At 49.1% G+C, this 15,974-nt stretch overlaps 2 protein-coding genes and 1 long non-coding RNA gene across 5 annotated transcripts in view; 1 reads left to right on the forward strand and 2 right to left on the reverse strand.

Moving 5' to 3' along the window:
- LRP11 (LDL receptor related protein 11) overlaps positions 1–2,910 on the reverse strand; it is a 39,413-nt gene extending 36,503 nt beyond the window's left edge. The window contains exon 1 of one of the 2 annotated variants that reach the window (XM_006197805.4): positions 1,873–2,905. In XM_006197805.4, the coding sequence (XP_006197867.3) occupies positions 1,873–2,506 (634 nt within the window). In that variant the 5' untranslated portion in view covers positions 2,507–2,905. Of the gene's footprint in view, positions 1–1,872 lie in introns of both variants that reach the window. The other variant, XM_072966024.1, reaches the window with a different exon arrangement.
- Positions 2,911–3,120: 210 nt separating this feature from the next.
- On the reverse strand, positions 3,121–9,464 carry LOC102530927 (retinoic acid early transcript 1E-like). 2 transcript variants are annotated; one of them, XM_072966028.1, is made up of 6 exons: positions 9,326–9,464; positions 8,144–8,310; positions 7,423–7,686; positions 6,891–7,169; positions 6,094–6,232; positions 3,121–3,251 (listed from the first exon to the last, which is right to left on the reverse strand). In XM_072966028.1, the coding sequence occupies exons 2-5, from the start codon at positions 8,235–8,237 to the stop codon at positions 6,135–6,137; spliced, it is 735 nt and encodes a 244-aa protein (XP_072822129.1). In that variant the 5' UTR covers positions 8,238–8,310; positions 9,326–9,464; the 3' UTR covers positions 3,121–3,251; positions 6,094–6,134. The 2 variants fall into 2 exon arrangements, with proteins under 2 accessions (XP_072822129.1, XP_072822128.1); XM_072966027.1 differs by lacking the exon at positions 3,121–3,251 and adding an exon at positions 4,816–4,953.
- Positions 3,692–5,038, forward strand: LOC140697755 (uncharacterized). The gene is made up of 2 exons (XR_012075070.1): positions 3,692–3,755; positions 4,700–5,038. It is a non-coding gene; the product is annotated as an uncharacterized lncRNA (long non-coding RNA).
- Positions 9,465–15,974: the final 6,510 nt, after the last annotated feature.

Raw genomic sequence — 15,974 nt, forward strand, 5'->3', positions numbered from 1 at the left:
TGGCCCCTCACCATTTCCTCATGATCTTCCCATTCCCCTCAGTCCCCTAACAGATTCTCTGCAAGAGATTTTCTAAACCGTTTTCTTGCTACTTTAGCCTTAAACTTCACCTGCTCACAAGATTCAAAAAAAGAAAGAAAACAAAAACACTCAAGAAGGAAAAACTTAGTCTCAGAAGCACAAAGAACTTCAAGAGGTTAAGGGTCTGGGCAGGGAAAACGCAGAACACTTGGCTAGGGTAACCTCTGCCTGCAGACAGAATGAGGGTGCTCTGGGTCTGAGCTGCACGCTTCGACGTATCCATACCACTGGGGATCTAAGTGTGAGCAAGGCAGTGTTTTTCCAGAATAAGGACCAAGCCCAGTGGCCATTTATACGTACACTTGACCATCTAGAAAACTGAATTTCCAGACAAACTCTCCCCAATGAAGGGAAGGGCTAAAAAGAAAGTGGAAGAAAAAATGACTCAGAATCTTCTACTAGTAAACTGAACTTCCCGCCCCCCACAGGCATATTCTTCCCTTATTTACTTTCCTTTTGGTTTCCCCTGGCTTATAGGAGCTCTCCCTTTTGGCAATGTCGGTTTCTTCCAGATGGGCAGTGAGAAAAAGGGAAAGGGATTTTGCTTCTTTGTGGCTGGGATTTTTGAGTTCCTGTTTGGGCAGAGGAAAGGGGTGTGTGTGTGTGTGTGTGTGTGTGTGTGTGTGTGTGTGTGTGTGTGTGTGTGTGTGTGTGTGTAACAGCCATGGGTGTGCTCAGGGATGCTGGTGGGGGTCCCAGTGAAAGTGCCTCCTGCCTCCACTTCAGGGAGAAAATTCTGGGGTCCTTCCCAGGGTCTGCGTCAAGGCTGAGCAGTCTTAGGGTGACCTTTTAATGTTTATTCCCCTGGAGGTAGGTAGTGAGGTGGGCCATTGTAGACATAGATTTCCAGATCCTTCTCTTTAGACCCAAAGGTCATGGAAAGTCCAGATGTCCAAAGTGGTTGAGGCTCTGCCCATCTAATCTTGTTATGGTTTCACTCTTATGTTATTACAAAGTAAACAGCAACAGAGTGCAATCAAATACACTGAGCTGACCACAAGCAGGCCCAATCAAGGTTTTATTCCCTCAGTGACCTTAATCTCCAGCTGTTACAATTTTTGTGTGTCTCCAGTATGTGTCTTGATTCTCATTCTGAGCATCCTTAGAAAGTAAAACTATAGAATGCAAAGCATCGTTTTAAGCTCCTTTTCAAAAGGTGCCTTAAGCTTTCTTATTTTCAACTAATCAAGTCCCTTCTTTTCCCTCTTTACAAAAGAAAAGCGTACTTCATGGGAATCAGTTGGATCTACCTCAAAATAACCTGACACATGTCTCTTCCCATTTATGTCTGATGAAAGCAACTATAGGTGGAATCATAGGGCGAGAGCCAAGCTAAGAAATCAGGGTGTGCTATGAGCAGCCTGGCATCTAATTAGATTTTGCTCTTGCAATTACTTGACACAAACCATGCCTTATAAGAATCTTTGAGAATAAAATAAACTTTTTGTTTCCTGAACTTTTCTTCTCCTTTAAATCCGTGAATCCTCTCAGATCAGCCTCCTTCCCTAAGCTTAGAAAAATTCCAGAAGCAGCCTACCGTGCCTACTTCTGCCCAGTCTACTGGGGTTTCTCCAAAAACATCCCTAGGGTGAGAAATCAAAGCCACTCCTTTACATGCCTGCAAGTAAGCCAGTTAACTTGGATCGAGGGTGTTTCTTTTCTGACTCGGCTGAGGAGGTACCAGGTCTCCTGCCTAGGCGGGTCTCCCAGATGCTGCTACCAATAGGTCCAAGGACAGCGACTGCAGGACCCAAGTGGCCTGGCCCCAGCCTTCTCCAGTGGCGCGCTTACCCAGCCGAAGCTCGGCTCGGCCGGTGGCCAGGGCGCCAGCTTCCAGGCCTTCCTGCTCGCCCTCCGGGACCCGGCTCAGGCTGTAGCTGCTGTAGCCGCGGTGCAGCGCGAACTTGCAGACGCTGCGGCCGCGGGCGGTGCAGTTGAAGAGGTAGCAGCCGAGCGCGGCGGCCGGGGCCGGAAGCCGCCGCGGCAGCTCCACCACGGCCACGGAGCAGCGCGGCTCGAGGCAGCAGGCCGCCACGCACTGCCGCCAGTCCCGCACGGCGGCCGGCGCCCTCAGGAAGCTGGCGCCGGCCGCGATGGAGTCCTTGGTGCGGATGATGGCGTCCGGCATGGCGCTGTAGCCGCCGCCGCCCGGGCCCGGACAGCCTTCCTGCGGGCCGCTGCCCGTGCGCAGCTCCAGCTCCAGCTCCTCCTGCGGCCGTTCCTGCTGCAGCTGCCGGCGGAACTCCTCCAGCAGCTGCTCCACTCCCGAGAGCTGCGCGTGCAGCTCGGACAGCGGCGCGGAGGGCGACCCAGCCGCGCGGCCGCTGGGCAGCCATAAGCACAGCAGCAGCAGCCCGCGCAGCGCCCGGTGCCGCGGCGGCCGTCCGCGCCCCGAGCCCGCGCTCTCCCGGGCGGCGGAGGCCATGGCGGCCGGCAGCAGAGGAAGCGAGCCGAGGCGGGGCCGCAGAGCGCGAGGAAGGCGGGAGAGCGCGAGCCCTGCGGCCCTCCTGCGCTGCCGCGGCGGGTGCTAGGCCCCGGCGCCTCAGAGAGCGGCTCGCCCGGGGCCCGGCTGCGTCCCCGAGGCCGCGGGCGCGCAGTCGCCGGCGGGAACGGCAGCAGCTGGAGGCATGGCCGGCCCGGCCTGGCACCGCCCCTAGTCCTTTCCGGGGGCTTCTGGGCGCAGCGGCGCCTGTCTGCCCCGAGCCGAGGGGCGCTTGGTGCGGAAAAGGCGACCTCGGCGAGAATCAGCACCCGGGGAGGGAACAGTGGCCCGGGGGCGGGGCGCGCCAAGCCCCGCCCACCACGCCCTCTCTCTGCTCCCGTAGACCCCGCCCACACCCACCCATTTCGCGGTTGAGGGAAGTAGTCCTGGCGGGAGAGCGTCCCCGAGAGGGATCTGCGCCCCTTGCCCTCCGAGTCTGGGCCGGGTTTGTGTTTAACGCGCTGCGCGTTATTAGTCAGTCCTCCTCGGGTGTCAGCCCAAAGGGTTACGCGCGCTTGGGGAGAAGGGGAAGGGGGTTCACAAATCCTTGGCCTGCTCCAGAGGCAGGGCGTGCTCAGCTAGGAACCGGGGATCACCAGGCACCATCTTCAACCCTTCATCTCCAACGTCCCTGACTCTCCCGATCTTAGGTCCCCAAGATGTTCGGGGGCAACATAAGGCGGCGGCGCTGTGGAAAAGTACACAAATAATAGTCACAGTCAGTCACTTTTACCCAGACATAACTAGAAGTCTGAACACAGGCCATTCTGAGGACCTGCTGAGTCCTCTCTACAGCGCGAGCAGAGGCCATCATCTTGGGTCTTGCAAGATCTAGAGAGTTGTGTTCTACACGACTTAATAAGGTACATGAAAATGTCCAATTCAGGTAATGCTACCCGAGAGTCTAGCTGCCTGTGAGCAGCTCCCGCTTCTTGTTTATTTCTGAGCCCATTTCTGTAGATTCAATTTTCTCCTGATTATGAATCATATTTTCTTCTTTTAACAGTTTTTTTTATTAGAAACTTGAACGTCGTGAATTGTACATTGTTAATTGTCTCTGTTTTTTAGGAGGGCAAGAATAAATAACTGGATAGGAAAATAGAAGTCTTTGCTATAATTTTTATTTTCAGAGCTGACATTTGGGAACTCACAGCTTTCAGGTCCAGAACAGAGCAGGAGGCAGAATTAGAAGGTAAAAATAGAAAGAGAAAAGAAAAAAAATTAACACAATGTTTTTGTCATTCACGAAAAATACAGTAAGTTTCTGAGTGACTTTGAGTCTGGAAAAAGAAAAAAAGGCCTCTTAGCCCTGAAGGTCGTGTCTGGAGGCCAGCACTTTGGGCTCCAGGTTCTTCCGCTGTGAGACGTTTACGCGACACGACTGCACCCACTTTGAGATGCCCAGGAAGCAACATAAGGTTTCCTTTTTGCCTTACACCTCAGAGCCTGAGAAAGCTCGTTATGAGGAAAAATTTTCACGTGTGGCAAAATTCTCCTTGAAGGTATTCAGACCCATCAAAACGTTCCCCTTTTGAAAAAGTGAAAAAGACAATGTTTTGTTTACGGTTAAGAGTGGTTATTTCTAGGGTATCAGATGTCCAAGCCCTTCCAGCACAGCCAAAGTTTCCCTGAGAAATGCAGTCCTGTCCCCCTCTTTCTTGTCCTCCCACCATGGAAGAAATGAGCTGGGTCTCATTCTGTACTGAGGCTCCATCGTTGTCCCTAATTCTTTCTCCTTTCAGTTTTTTAGAAATAAAATATCTTTGATTTGAAAGGCTTAATGTCACAACCTTATGAATGGACAGAAGAATTTTTATGTGAGGATATAAATGTCAGGACTGTGATCTGAATAGATGGAGATGTGTCTATATTTTAATGATCTCTGATAGATGGAATGGAGATCATTAAGGGAAAAGGTCCAGCAAACTGAGATTTGCACGTTGTTTGTAGATCATTGTATGTTGGAATCAGATTTTCATCCTAGTGACTGACTTAAGTGCTTTATAGGCATTTTAAAAAGTTAAACTAGTGCACGTGAAGTGCTTAGAAGGGCATCTGACTCATGAAAGATACTCAATAAATGCGAATTATTATTATTATTATAATTATTTCTAGTTCCTCCTTTTAATTTTACAGGTAAAAAACCCAGGCCCTACAGAAATGAGGAAGCCTCTGCACAATTAGAAGACGCATAACCAGCTGAAGCTGAAATCTCCTACACCCGCCAGCCCAGCGGTCATTGCACTAAGTGTGTCACAGGCAGGGCAGGAAGGGCGGCTGGGCCTGAAGGAGGGCCTGGACCCCAGGCAGTTGGTCCCAGGTGCTGCTTCTCCCTTCAGGTCAGGGGGTCCTGGCTCTGCACCCTTCTGTGCTTCTCTGAGTCTGAGGGGCTGTGAAAAGTCGAGACATGCTCTTCAGTCCTGGAACCATCTTTTACCCTCAGAAAAGAAACAAGTGTTTGTGCTACATTCTGGATCATTTGGGCTCCTGCCTGTTGTCTCCTGATCTGAGAGGCTTCCCACCAACCCTTTTGTCTTCTTGTTTGTTATTCTCTCACCTGTCACATCAGCAAAAGCAGTCAAACAAGGCCAAAGAAGACAAAGTCAGAGTGTGTCACGGGCACACAAAATCTCCCAGGTGCTGGCGCTCCCACTGAAGGGAAGGCCTGTGAGAGGCTATGGGGAGGCCTCTCCCAAAGGCGGAGGAAGATTTTCTTCCCCCTTCAGTCTAGCACGTGCTTCCCTGGGGCGGCCTGCCCCTCACCTCTGCTCAGCTCAGCTGTGGCACCAACATTCACTGGAGCGGCCCTGACCTGCTGCTGCCGGAATATGCAGGCCTGCAGCCCTCAGGCTCAGGGAGCCAGAAGGAGGCTGGGTCAGCAGCTCCCAGTCGTCTGGAGGGGCCCAGCCTCCTTGAAATCCTCACTGTGAGACCTAGTTTCTAAAAGTGGCCTTTTCCCTCCTTCCTGGCTCCCCAACCCCCTTTGCTCCTGGGAGTGCAGCATAAACCCACCGGCTTGGTTGAGGTAGTTAAGCCCTTCTCATATTTTTCTCTGCCTGGATCGGCAGCCAGACTGTCATCAAGGGTTGGGTTTTGCCAGTAAGAGGTAGTGAAACATTGTCACCTTCTCACGGTCCAGAGAAGGAATATCAGATAATGGAACAGCTGTTAGAACATTAGGAAAATTGTTGAGCTAAATAATGCTGACCTCAGAGAACAAAAAATGTTTTCACCAAAAGACAGGGGGAGCCCTGGGCTAGACCAGATCAAGAAAACGCTCACTATAGGCCTTGTAGAACTCTGACCCTGGCCCCCACAGGAGAAGGTACTTTGCCCCTCCCCTCACTGCACTATTGTGCTGCCCAGACCAGCCTCTGCTGTGGAGTGTGGGGGCTCAAGACATAGAAAGTGCATTTCTATGTAGAGCTGGATCAGTGGACAAGAGCTTAGGGGAGGCCTGTGGCTCACCTCTCCCAGGTCCTTGCCAGATCATGACCTGCCCAAGAGCCAAAGGCCAGCCTGCTTCTCACCTTGGGTGGTACGTGACCTCCTGTGGTTTCCGATGGTGATGCTAAATTAGGACTAAACTGACGAAGATGGATGGGATGACCCATGACATTAACTGGAGGTCTGTAGACTGCTCATTATCTGAGGACTGTAATGTTGGTGCTAAAACAAACATAAATCAAAAACCTTATCAGATCTAAAAATACACCTTCCTCAGCACCTACTGTCCCCAGAGAGCACATGTCCCCCCACATAGTGACTGACCCTTTATGTGAAGTCACCCTGCCAGGTCCTGGGGAGGAAGATGAACAGACGTTGTGCCCGGTCCTTATGGAGCTCACATCTCTCCTCAGGGAGGCAGCAAATGTCCATCTGATTACCGTTCAGGCAGACATGCTTGCCGGGGAAAGACCTTTCTGAGGACAGATCTGGGGGTGCTTAATTCCGTCTGGGGAAGGTGGTGAGGGCTTCGTAAGAAGTGACCTTTGAGCTGATAAAGATCACAACAGGAAGGAGAGAAGGAAGGCCTGGAAGCACAGTGATGCCTATAGATTTGGGGACCATCTAGCAGTGCAGGGGGACCGGATCACTGGTTATTGGGGGGAGGGGGCTCGGGGCTCCTGAGCTGAGGGAAGTGGGGAGGGAAAGGAGGATGGTGGGAAATCCTATCCTGTGCCCGTCACTCACTCTCCAGACAGGGAGACCACTAAGAAATCAATCACTCAGTCAATCCATCATCTTTTCAATTCCACACACATACGTGCTCACATCCGCACAGGGAAGGCAGAGCTACCACCTCCTCCACACTCTGCTCACTTACCTGTGGTCTCCGGCTCCAGCCTTTCCTCCCAGTGTTCTAGGAATTCCTGAAACCAGTGATTACAGTCTCCCACGGAGGTCTTCCTGAAATACGCGGCCAGTTCCGGGTTGTTCTCCCACTCCTCGATCCCTGTGGCTCCAGGACTAATGACTGTCCACTTCATGTTCATGGCGTCAAGCAGGAGGGCTGTGTGTCCGTCGATGCTGAACTGCCAGGACGCGCCAGTGCATCGCTCTGCTTCACGCCGACAACACAGCTTGGCCTGCAGGGTGGGAGGACCTGCCATCCCACAAAAAGAATCATCCTGGACCCTCCGGAGCCCATCCTTCCCCAGTGGCTCAAGTGTCTCTGCACATTAGGGGCCTATGTTCTTCTCCCCATGACTTGCCCATTCTTGCCCATTAAGTGTATCGTGTTCTATGGTTGGACCTGTGGTCAGTTCTTTCAAATAAAGCCCCTTCCCTGCATGTGCTCTGCTCTGTCCCCTCTCTTGCTGACTGTCTCCATCTCCCCACCCACTTCCCACACTTACCCCTGGTCTTGTTTTTGTGTGGTTTCAAGACAGGCAGCATCATTCTGAGCTCTTGCCCCACCTCTGCCAGTGTCTGGCTCAATTCTGTCCATGCTTTGGTGGCATTTACTTCCTTCCCCAGGAGACCCAAAGGTTTGACCTCATTGCTGTCAGCGTCATAGTGGAGGAAAGGCTTTGTATCCACCGAGCCCTGAACCTCACACCAGGGCTGTCCGGGTCTGGACTGTGATTTGATGGTGAGGTCGAGGCAGAGAGAATGAGCATCTGTGAGAGACAAACATAGGGGTGTCCCCAGAGACGCCCCCTGAAGGGCCTGGCTGCAGAGGGAGGAGTCTCCATCCCAGACACCCTCCATCGGCTGCATCCTTAGTCCTACTTCACCTTTAACTGAGGATTAATAAAAAAACATTCATGCTACCATGGACCCCTCAGGGGCACAAAATGTTGCCAGGAGGATTCTTCTGACAAATATATTTAGCGTTAGGTTCCAAGTTCTGAGGTACAAAAAAGTACAAGACGGTTTCTATCCTCCAGGAAGTTAAAATCTGTATGAACAGACAGGACTTTCCAAAAAGGGAAAAAAGGCACCATAGGACACATGCCACATTCATGATGTGACGGGCACCCACATGTCTGAAAGCTTCGTGAGGTCCCATCCCCATTCTCCCTCTCATGAGCCAAGCCTCTCCCGAGCCAAGCCTCTCCCTTCCAGGATACTCACCGCCCTGGGACCCCCAGGCTTCTCCCCACACTGGAAGCAGCAAAAGGAAACGTGCAGCACAAGATGCTGCCAGCCAAGTCCCTGCTGAGCACATTATGGGAGGAACTGGCAAGTAGGAGCTGTGTGCAGGCACTGAGTAAAGTCGGCTCTCCCTCTGACTCACACACCTGTGAAATTCAATGGAGATATGTTGAACTGAGGGAGAGATTTGGAAGCATTCAAAATATAATCCCTCAATTATAATTACAGCATGGTTAGTGCACAATATGATAAATATAATCAACAGTAGAGTATGTGATATACGGAATTTGTTGAGAGAGTGAATCCTAAGAGTTCTCATGAGAATGAAAAAAGATTTTAATCTTTCTCCTTTACTTTGTATCTGTATGAAAGGATGGCTGTTGACTAACTTACTGTGGTAATCACTTCATGAGTAAGTCAAATCCTCACGTGGTGCCGTCAATTTCTACAGTGCTCTAGATCAGCAGTATCTCAGTGAAACTCGGAGAAAACCAAATCAAAAACCCCAAATACAATTGCTCATTTAAAAAGGAGGTTTTGAAAAAACAAAATTCACCTTGAAAACCTCTCTCGTTCTCCTAAAAACCCCTTTTGGAGTGAGCAGGGTTGTGGGAGGTGACGGAGCCTCTCTCTGCTGCCCACCTTCCAGCAGCTCTGTCTTCCCTGCCCTCTCCCTCTGGTCCACCCCCTTTCTTCCCATCCCACCTCTCTCCTCCCTCATTTTGTCACTCCCACTCCCAAGCCATTCAAACTCTTGAGTGACTGATTTGTTCTCGGCAAGTAGGATGTGAACCAACCTAGCTGAAGACAGCCTCACCTGGTTTATCAGCCAAGATAGGTTTGCAATAGAGTCCGACAACCCTGTTGGAGCCAAGACCTCAGAAAAACCCAAGTCATCTTTCTATCATTAGAAGAAGTCCTAGAACTCTGAGTTTTGAACTGTGAAAAGCCGTCTAAGAACCGAGTTTCAAGGTAACTTTGAAATATCTCATATCATTTTTCACTTGAGGTTTCCTCTTAGGGCTGAATAGTGTGGAGCCCACTTCCCCCCTCACGTTTTCAGCTGGCGCATCTGTTCTCTCCGTCTGTCTCAGTCAGCTCGAGGTGCTATAGCAGAATACCGTAAACGGGCAGCTTACACGACAAACATCTATTTCTTACAGTTCTGGCAGCTGGGAAGTCCAAGGCACCAGCAGCTCCTGTGTGTAGCGAGGACCCTCTTCCTGGTTTTCAGATGCTGTCTTCTCCTTCTGTCCTCACTCAGGGGAGAGCCTGAGTGTCAGCAGGCACTCCTGCATCCTTTTACACTCTCAGCAACAGGAACTGCACCCTCATGACTCATAGTCTCCAAAGGCCCTCCTTCCTAACACCTACTCGTTGAGGATTTCAACGTATGAATTCTGGAGGTAAAAAACACTTAGTTCATGACAGCATCCACGCATGCAGTACTTAAGCCGGCTCTTTGCCAGGCACTATACTGGTTATTTGAAAGAAAGTCAGACCTGTTTGGTGACATCTTGTGGTTAGACTCTGGGGCTCTCCAGATGCCTGGTAGTGGGTCTGCACCACTAGCTTTTCCTTGACTAGACCAACCAGACTTCAAAGAAAGTAACCACGGACTATGTGCAGGCCTCCCTCTCTGAGAAAAAGGACTTGTTTCCCCAGAGGCCTCTGCTTCAGAGTGTCTGATGGAATCCAGGAAGGTACAACCATCATCTCATGCTACTAAGGTTAGATAACCTGACTTGAGAACGCATTTCTACCTCCTCGTCTGGAGGAAAGGCCACATGTTTTTCCCAGGGGAAGCCTGTGAACATTTCGCCTGGGTACAGCATGCAGAAAGGTGATTTACACAAGCTGCTATGAGGACACCCACAGGGGTGTGTGCTGTGGAAGCACACAGGGGGTGTGTGTGTGTGTGTGTATGAGTGAGACACGATCACCTTAACTTCTTAACAGGGTCAGTGTCTTCCATAGGTCTCTGCTCGAGTGGGCTTGAGGTGTCAAGCCCAAGCCTAAACTGTAGGCAGCTCCTTGAATCCACAGGAAGACAGAAAGAGCGCTGGTAAAGGGAACTGCGTGCCCAGCACAAAACATAGGACAAATGTACTTCCTTTTTCTTTAATCTTGAACATTTGCTTCTTAAGAATCCTTCCTTTAGATTCTTACATAATTTACTAAATTCTTACAGTGGCACTGAAGTGACTCCCACGAATTGTAGACTATCTTACCTCCTGTTTTGCTCTAACTTGCTTCTTAGTAAGATTTTTTTTTACTACATATACAATTTAGTAGCTACTCTGAAGTACATTCCAATAGACATGATTTGGATACAAAACAGAAAAGAAAGAGAAGGTAGGAAAGAGAAAGTACAAAACAGAAAGGGAAGAAGTCAGAGGGAGTAGGTCACAGCCCACCCTCTCTAGCAGCATTCCCCACCTGCTCCTCATCCAAAGGGTCCCCACATTCCCCCTTGAACCTCCAGGGTCACAGGCACACAGGTCCTCCCCAGCACACATGCACCCCCTCACTTCACACTGCCACCCACACTGACCCTCCATCTCCACACACTCTGCCCCGCACGTATGGGAAGGTCCCGGTCCCTCCATGTCCTCCCCAGCACAAGCAGATTATTGTCCGTCTTCTGGTGATAGTCATCCTGCTGGGTGTGAAGGGTTTTGTGCTTTTGATTTGTATTTCTGTGCTGGTTAATGATATTGAGCTGGATAGTGAAATTGAGCTATAATGCTATTGCTGGATAATGATATTTCCATGTGCTCATTGGCCATTGGTATGTTTCTGTGGAGAAATGCCTGTTCAAATCCTTGGCCCATTTTAAAATTGGATTATTACCTTTATGCTGTTTTGTGTAAGAGAAATTTATGTATCTGGATACATGATGTCCCGTACCAGTTACATGATTCGACAGCATTTTCTCCCGTTCTGTAGGTTGTCTTTTCAGTTTCTTGATGGTGTCCTCTGAAGTGCAAATGCTTTAAATTTTGAGGAAGTCAAATTAATCTATTTTTTTTTCGTTGTTGTTCCTTGTGCTGTTGGTGTATTTAAGATTTTGCCAAATAAGCTCACAAAGATTACCCCTATGTTTTCTTCTGGTACTTCCATAATTTAACTGTTGTACACATATGTATAATCCACTTTGTGGTATGAATGTGCCAGTTATGTCACTCCCATATATTCTGCTTTGAATACTGATTATTTTGACGAAAGGTACTTATCAAACAGGAAAAGCAAGAAGAGGCTTTTGCCTAATGACGGCTCCATGGAAAGGTATCAGTTATCAACACTCTCCCCTCGGGGAGTTTCATCAACCCTGAGAATTCACTCTTCTCACTAGAGAGGAGACTAGAAGTCAACACCCCACCCAGACAGTCTTTCACAAACCCCTGTACCTCTCACCGCGTGCTCCTGGGGCCCATTCACCTTCTTAAAAATCACTTACTCTCCCCTAAGAGCGGAGGTCACCCCTCTTCATTACTAGGACGAAACCTAATCCTGAATTCTAAGCCACCCCAGGGAGTTACTCATTCTTATTTGCACATCTCCCTGTGTACGTGAGGAATATGTGTAATAAACTTCTGTTCACTTTTCCCTTGATAATCTCTCTTTTATTACTAGAAAGTAGAGAGAACATTATTTTGTTTCCTTAGAGGTGAAAGGAAGGGGTTGAAGTTCATTCTTTTGTAGAGGGCTAGTTTTTTCATGTGCTCTTGTTTCTTTCTGAGTCAGTTGCTACTGACTCCTTTTTTTTCTTGATTATGGGTCACATTTTGTTGCTTTCTAGCATGTTTAGAAATTTTTGATTGGATGCTTGAACATTGTGAATTCTACATGGTTAAATATCTGTATGTTTTAGGAGGACAAGAAGAAATCACTGGATAGGAAAACAGCAACCTCTGGTATAAATTTTTTAATTTCCAGAGTTGACCTTTAGGAACCTATTTCTCCCAGGTTGAGAAGAGAGTAGGAGGTTAAAAAAAAAAAAAAAAAGAAAAAGAAAAGAAAAAAAATTAGCCTAATATTTCTTGCCATCCCACAAAAAGGAAAACTATTAAGGTTTCTAAAGGTGTGTATTTGAATGACCTTGAGGCTGAAAAAAATGGCCTCTTAGCCCTGAAGGCTGTGTCTGGAGACGAGCACTTTGGGTTGCGAGTTCTTCCGCTGTGAGACATTTTCCCCACACGACCGCAGCCACTTTCAGATGCCCAAGAAGCAACATAAGTTTTCCTTTTTGCCTTAAAAGTCAGAGCTTGAGTAAGCGTGTTATGAGGAGAAACTTTCATGTGTGACAAAAGTGGCCCCTGAAGGTATCATCAAACCTTCTAAGACTAATTATTATAATAACTGTTGGTATTAAAAATAAATGTGTATGATAATATGATATAATATTAACTAACAATTGTATATGGTTTCCCAGTATGCAAACACTGATACACATGACTGCATTGTGGCCTTCACAAAAGGGTTAGTTGGAGACGTGACCTCACTCCTGTCTTAGGGCCAGTGAAGGAGTGTCAGCACAAAGATCCAGCTCACCTGCTCCACAGGGCGGGGTGGGGGGCGATGGCGGGATGATGAGGGAGAGGAGGACTGGACTACTTTGCTCAGGGGCATCACGTCCAAGCCCTACCAGGATCGCCAAAGCTTCCCCACCTTGCTAACTTCACAAGAGGATTTTTTGTTTTGTTTTGAGAAAGGTGGGAATGAGTTAATGTTGGATTTACCATTAACAGTGGTTGTTGCTGAGTGAGTGTGACATGGGAGCAGTGAAGGGTATGTTCGTTTTCTTACTTTACCAGAACTAATTTACCTTTTGAATTTTTTACTACAGTCTTTTTTTTTTTTAATGGAGGTACTGGAGATTGACCCCCAGGACCTGGTGCATACTAAGTGGGTCGCATGCTCTCTATCATTGAGCTATACCCTCCCTCCCTCCCCTTTCCATTATTTACAAACAGACTCTGCCTTCTGCTGCAGCCCTGCTACTCTAACAGGAATTGGATTCACTCTCCAACTTGGGATGAAAACCTAGATAAAAACTATGTGAAGCAGTGATTTTGGATATTGTGTAACAGGCAACGCTGGCCCCGGGACAAGGGAGACAGACGGGTTGCGCCTCCTGACAGCCCTGCTTTCTGCCTAGAGAGGGTGTCCACGCTGCCGGACTGGGAGGGGAACCAAGGGGGTGCTGAGGTCTCTCTGAGCAGTGAAAACATAACTGAGAATTCAGGAGGCTGAGGGGGCATGACTTCACAGGGCAGAGGACCAGAGAGGAGGAACTACACACACACAGAGAGTCCTGAGGTCTGCAGAGGGTCCCCTGAGTCCTCACCTGAGTTCTGGTCAAGTGTGAGGTCCTGCGTGTGAGGAAGCTAGCTGCGGGCAGAGAAGGAACCACCGACAGAGGCGGGCAGGACAGCTTGGGAGCTTGCACAGGCCTGGGAGTAGCTCCCAACAACCAGGGCCCTGGGTGGTGCAGGAGGGAGGGGCTGCAAACAAGCACAAGGGAAGTTTTGCAGGTGACAGATGTGTTCATGGTCTTGATTGAGGTGATGGTTTCTCTGGCAAAGAATATGTCAGAGTTCAAGATTGTCCACTTTACAAAGATACAGTCTTGGCTTCAATTCTACTCTTAATAAAGTTGTACTGAAAACACCCAGGTTTCATTGCCTGGTGAACTTAGGTGGGGAGATTTGAGCTGATTATGACTTGTGGTAAAAACAAGAAATCATTTATCTCCAGCTTGTAATTCTTTTCCTTTCGGTTGTTAGAAATAAAATATCTTTGTTTTGAAAGCCAAAATATCAGAATTTTATCTATACCGACAAGAATTTTCAGGGGAGTATGCAAATATTGGGACTCTCATCTGAGATGATGGAGATGTTTCTCTCTTTTATAAGATCATTAAGGGTAAACGTCGACGAGACTGAGATTTGCACGTTGTAAATCAATTTACTGAACGTGGGAATGAGACTGCCATCCTAGTGACTGAAATGTTTTACTAGCGATAAATAAAGTGAACTAGTGGACGTGAAGTCCTTAGAAGGGCACTGACCCATGGAAGATGCTCAATAAATGCCAATAAATATTATTATTATATCACATTCCTCCTTTTAATTTTACAGGTAAAAAATCCAGGCCCCACAGAAATGAGGAAGCCTCTGCACAATTAGAAGACGCATAACCAGCTGAAGCCGGAATCTCCCATACCCGCCAGCCCAGCGGTCATTGCACTAAGATTCCTTACCATCCTCACCCTTTTCATGGCGTCTGCTCTGCCCACATCCCTGGAGGGGCAGCCCCAGCTCCCAGGTGACCCAGGCCCGTCCACTGCTGATGGACCCATGAGGAACCCCTGGCCCGAGCCCAGCAATCAGACACTGTCTCCCAGGAACACAGAACTTAGATTCGAGGGACAGTGGAACCAGTGAGGGAAGTGAAGCTGGGAACTAGGTGGGGCCACCAGGTTGGGCAACCAGGTGGGATCCTGTGAGGGACGATGGGGCGGAAGAGAGGGGACACAGGGAGCGGCGGGAGGGGCAGGAAGAGCTCGGGGTACACACAGCCCTGAGAGAGGGAGAGAGTGAAGGCAGGAGCTGCCTGACCACTTCCTAGTCCCCGCGGCTCCCCTGGGCGCCTCCCGGTCCTCCTCCCTGGATCCGTTGCATGGGCTTGTATGCCTTGCAGCTGAGTGATCTAGATTTGTCCTGGTAAAATCTCTGTGGATTGTGAACAGCAGACACTCACTTCAGACTGGCCTGGGGAAAAGGGGCCACAGTGGGTGGGCCTGTGAGACGTGTCACAGGCAGGGCAGGAAGGGCAGCTGGGCCTGAAGGAGGGCCTGGACCCCAGGCAGCTGGTCCCAGGTGCTGCTTCTCCCTTCAGGTCAGGGGGTCTTGTATCTCCAGCCCTCTGGGCACAGGGTTCCCACTTCTTGCAGAGTCTGGCCTTTTCTGCCCTCCAAGTGCAAAACCTGAGATGACCTCACTTCAGTTTCCAGCAAAGCACAGCAACTGAGCCCACAGAGTCTCAAGCCCAGGAGAGATTCTGAAGAGTCCAGCTGGGTCCCACGGCCGCCCAGGGGCAGTTAGTGAGGTGCAGATGTCAGGAGGTACAGCAGGGCTGGGGACACTGCCTCCCTCCCCTCCCCCATAATGGCGGAGTGAGAGACAGGGAGGGTTGGGAGCTGGGGAGAGGCCTGAGAAGTTGTCTTCCTCTTGACTAAAGCAACACCTGGCCTTTACCTAAACACTTCTACTCATTTCTATTGCAGATTTAAGTGACACTAAAAAAGGGCCATGCTTGGGCTGCCAGGAAGTGTTCTGAGTTCTGCATAAATATTTATCATTGACTTAAAGCAACCTCACGCAGCATGTCCCTTTAGGTCTTCGTGTTTTCATGGTTCACATGTCAAGTAAGACTCCCCACATCAAAGCAATTCCATCTTTGGGCAACTCTTACTCTTCATGAGAAAGCTTTTCCTTATATTCAGTTACAATCTGTTTTGTAGCTTCCATGTATTTGTTGTAGTTTATTTTCTCGAAGTTTCTCTGAGCAATCTATACCTTCTCTCAATTGACGGTTCTTCAAATATTTAAAAACTGCCACTGTATCGCTCATGCAACTCAGCCTGTGAAACTGAACACAGTGTTAAAAGCACTGACGGACAGCAGCACCAGTGCCAAAACCTACTGGCCCTGTGACCCAGGGTGGGCCAGCTACCCTCTTTAAGCCCCAAATTATTCATTTATAATGTAGAAACAATTGCATAACTATACATCCTATGGCTGTG

This window comes from Vicugna pacos, chromosome 8 (assembly GCF_048564905.1).
Source record: "Vicugna pacos chromosome 8, VicPac4, whole genome shotgun sequence".
In the NCBI taxonomy this organism is placed as follows: domain Eukaryota; kingdom Metazoa; phylum Chordata; class Mammalia; order Artiodactyla; family Camelidae; genus Vicugna; species Vicugna pacos.

Coding starts and splice junctions, on each gene's coding strand:
- LOC102530927 (XM_072966028.1), bottom strand. CDS start 8,237: ATGTGCTCAGCAGGGACTTGGCTGGCAGCATCTTGTGCTGCACGTTTC. Junction 7,170..7,422: donor ACACAAAAACAAGACCAGGG/GTAAGTGTGGGA, acceptor GTGGGATGGCAG/GTCCTCCCACCCTGCAGGCC. Junction 6,233..6,890: donor GCTGGAGCCGGAGACCACAG/GTAAGTGAGCAG, acceptor TGTTTGTTTTAG/CACCAACATTACAGTCCTCA.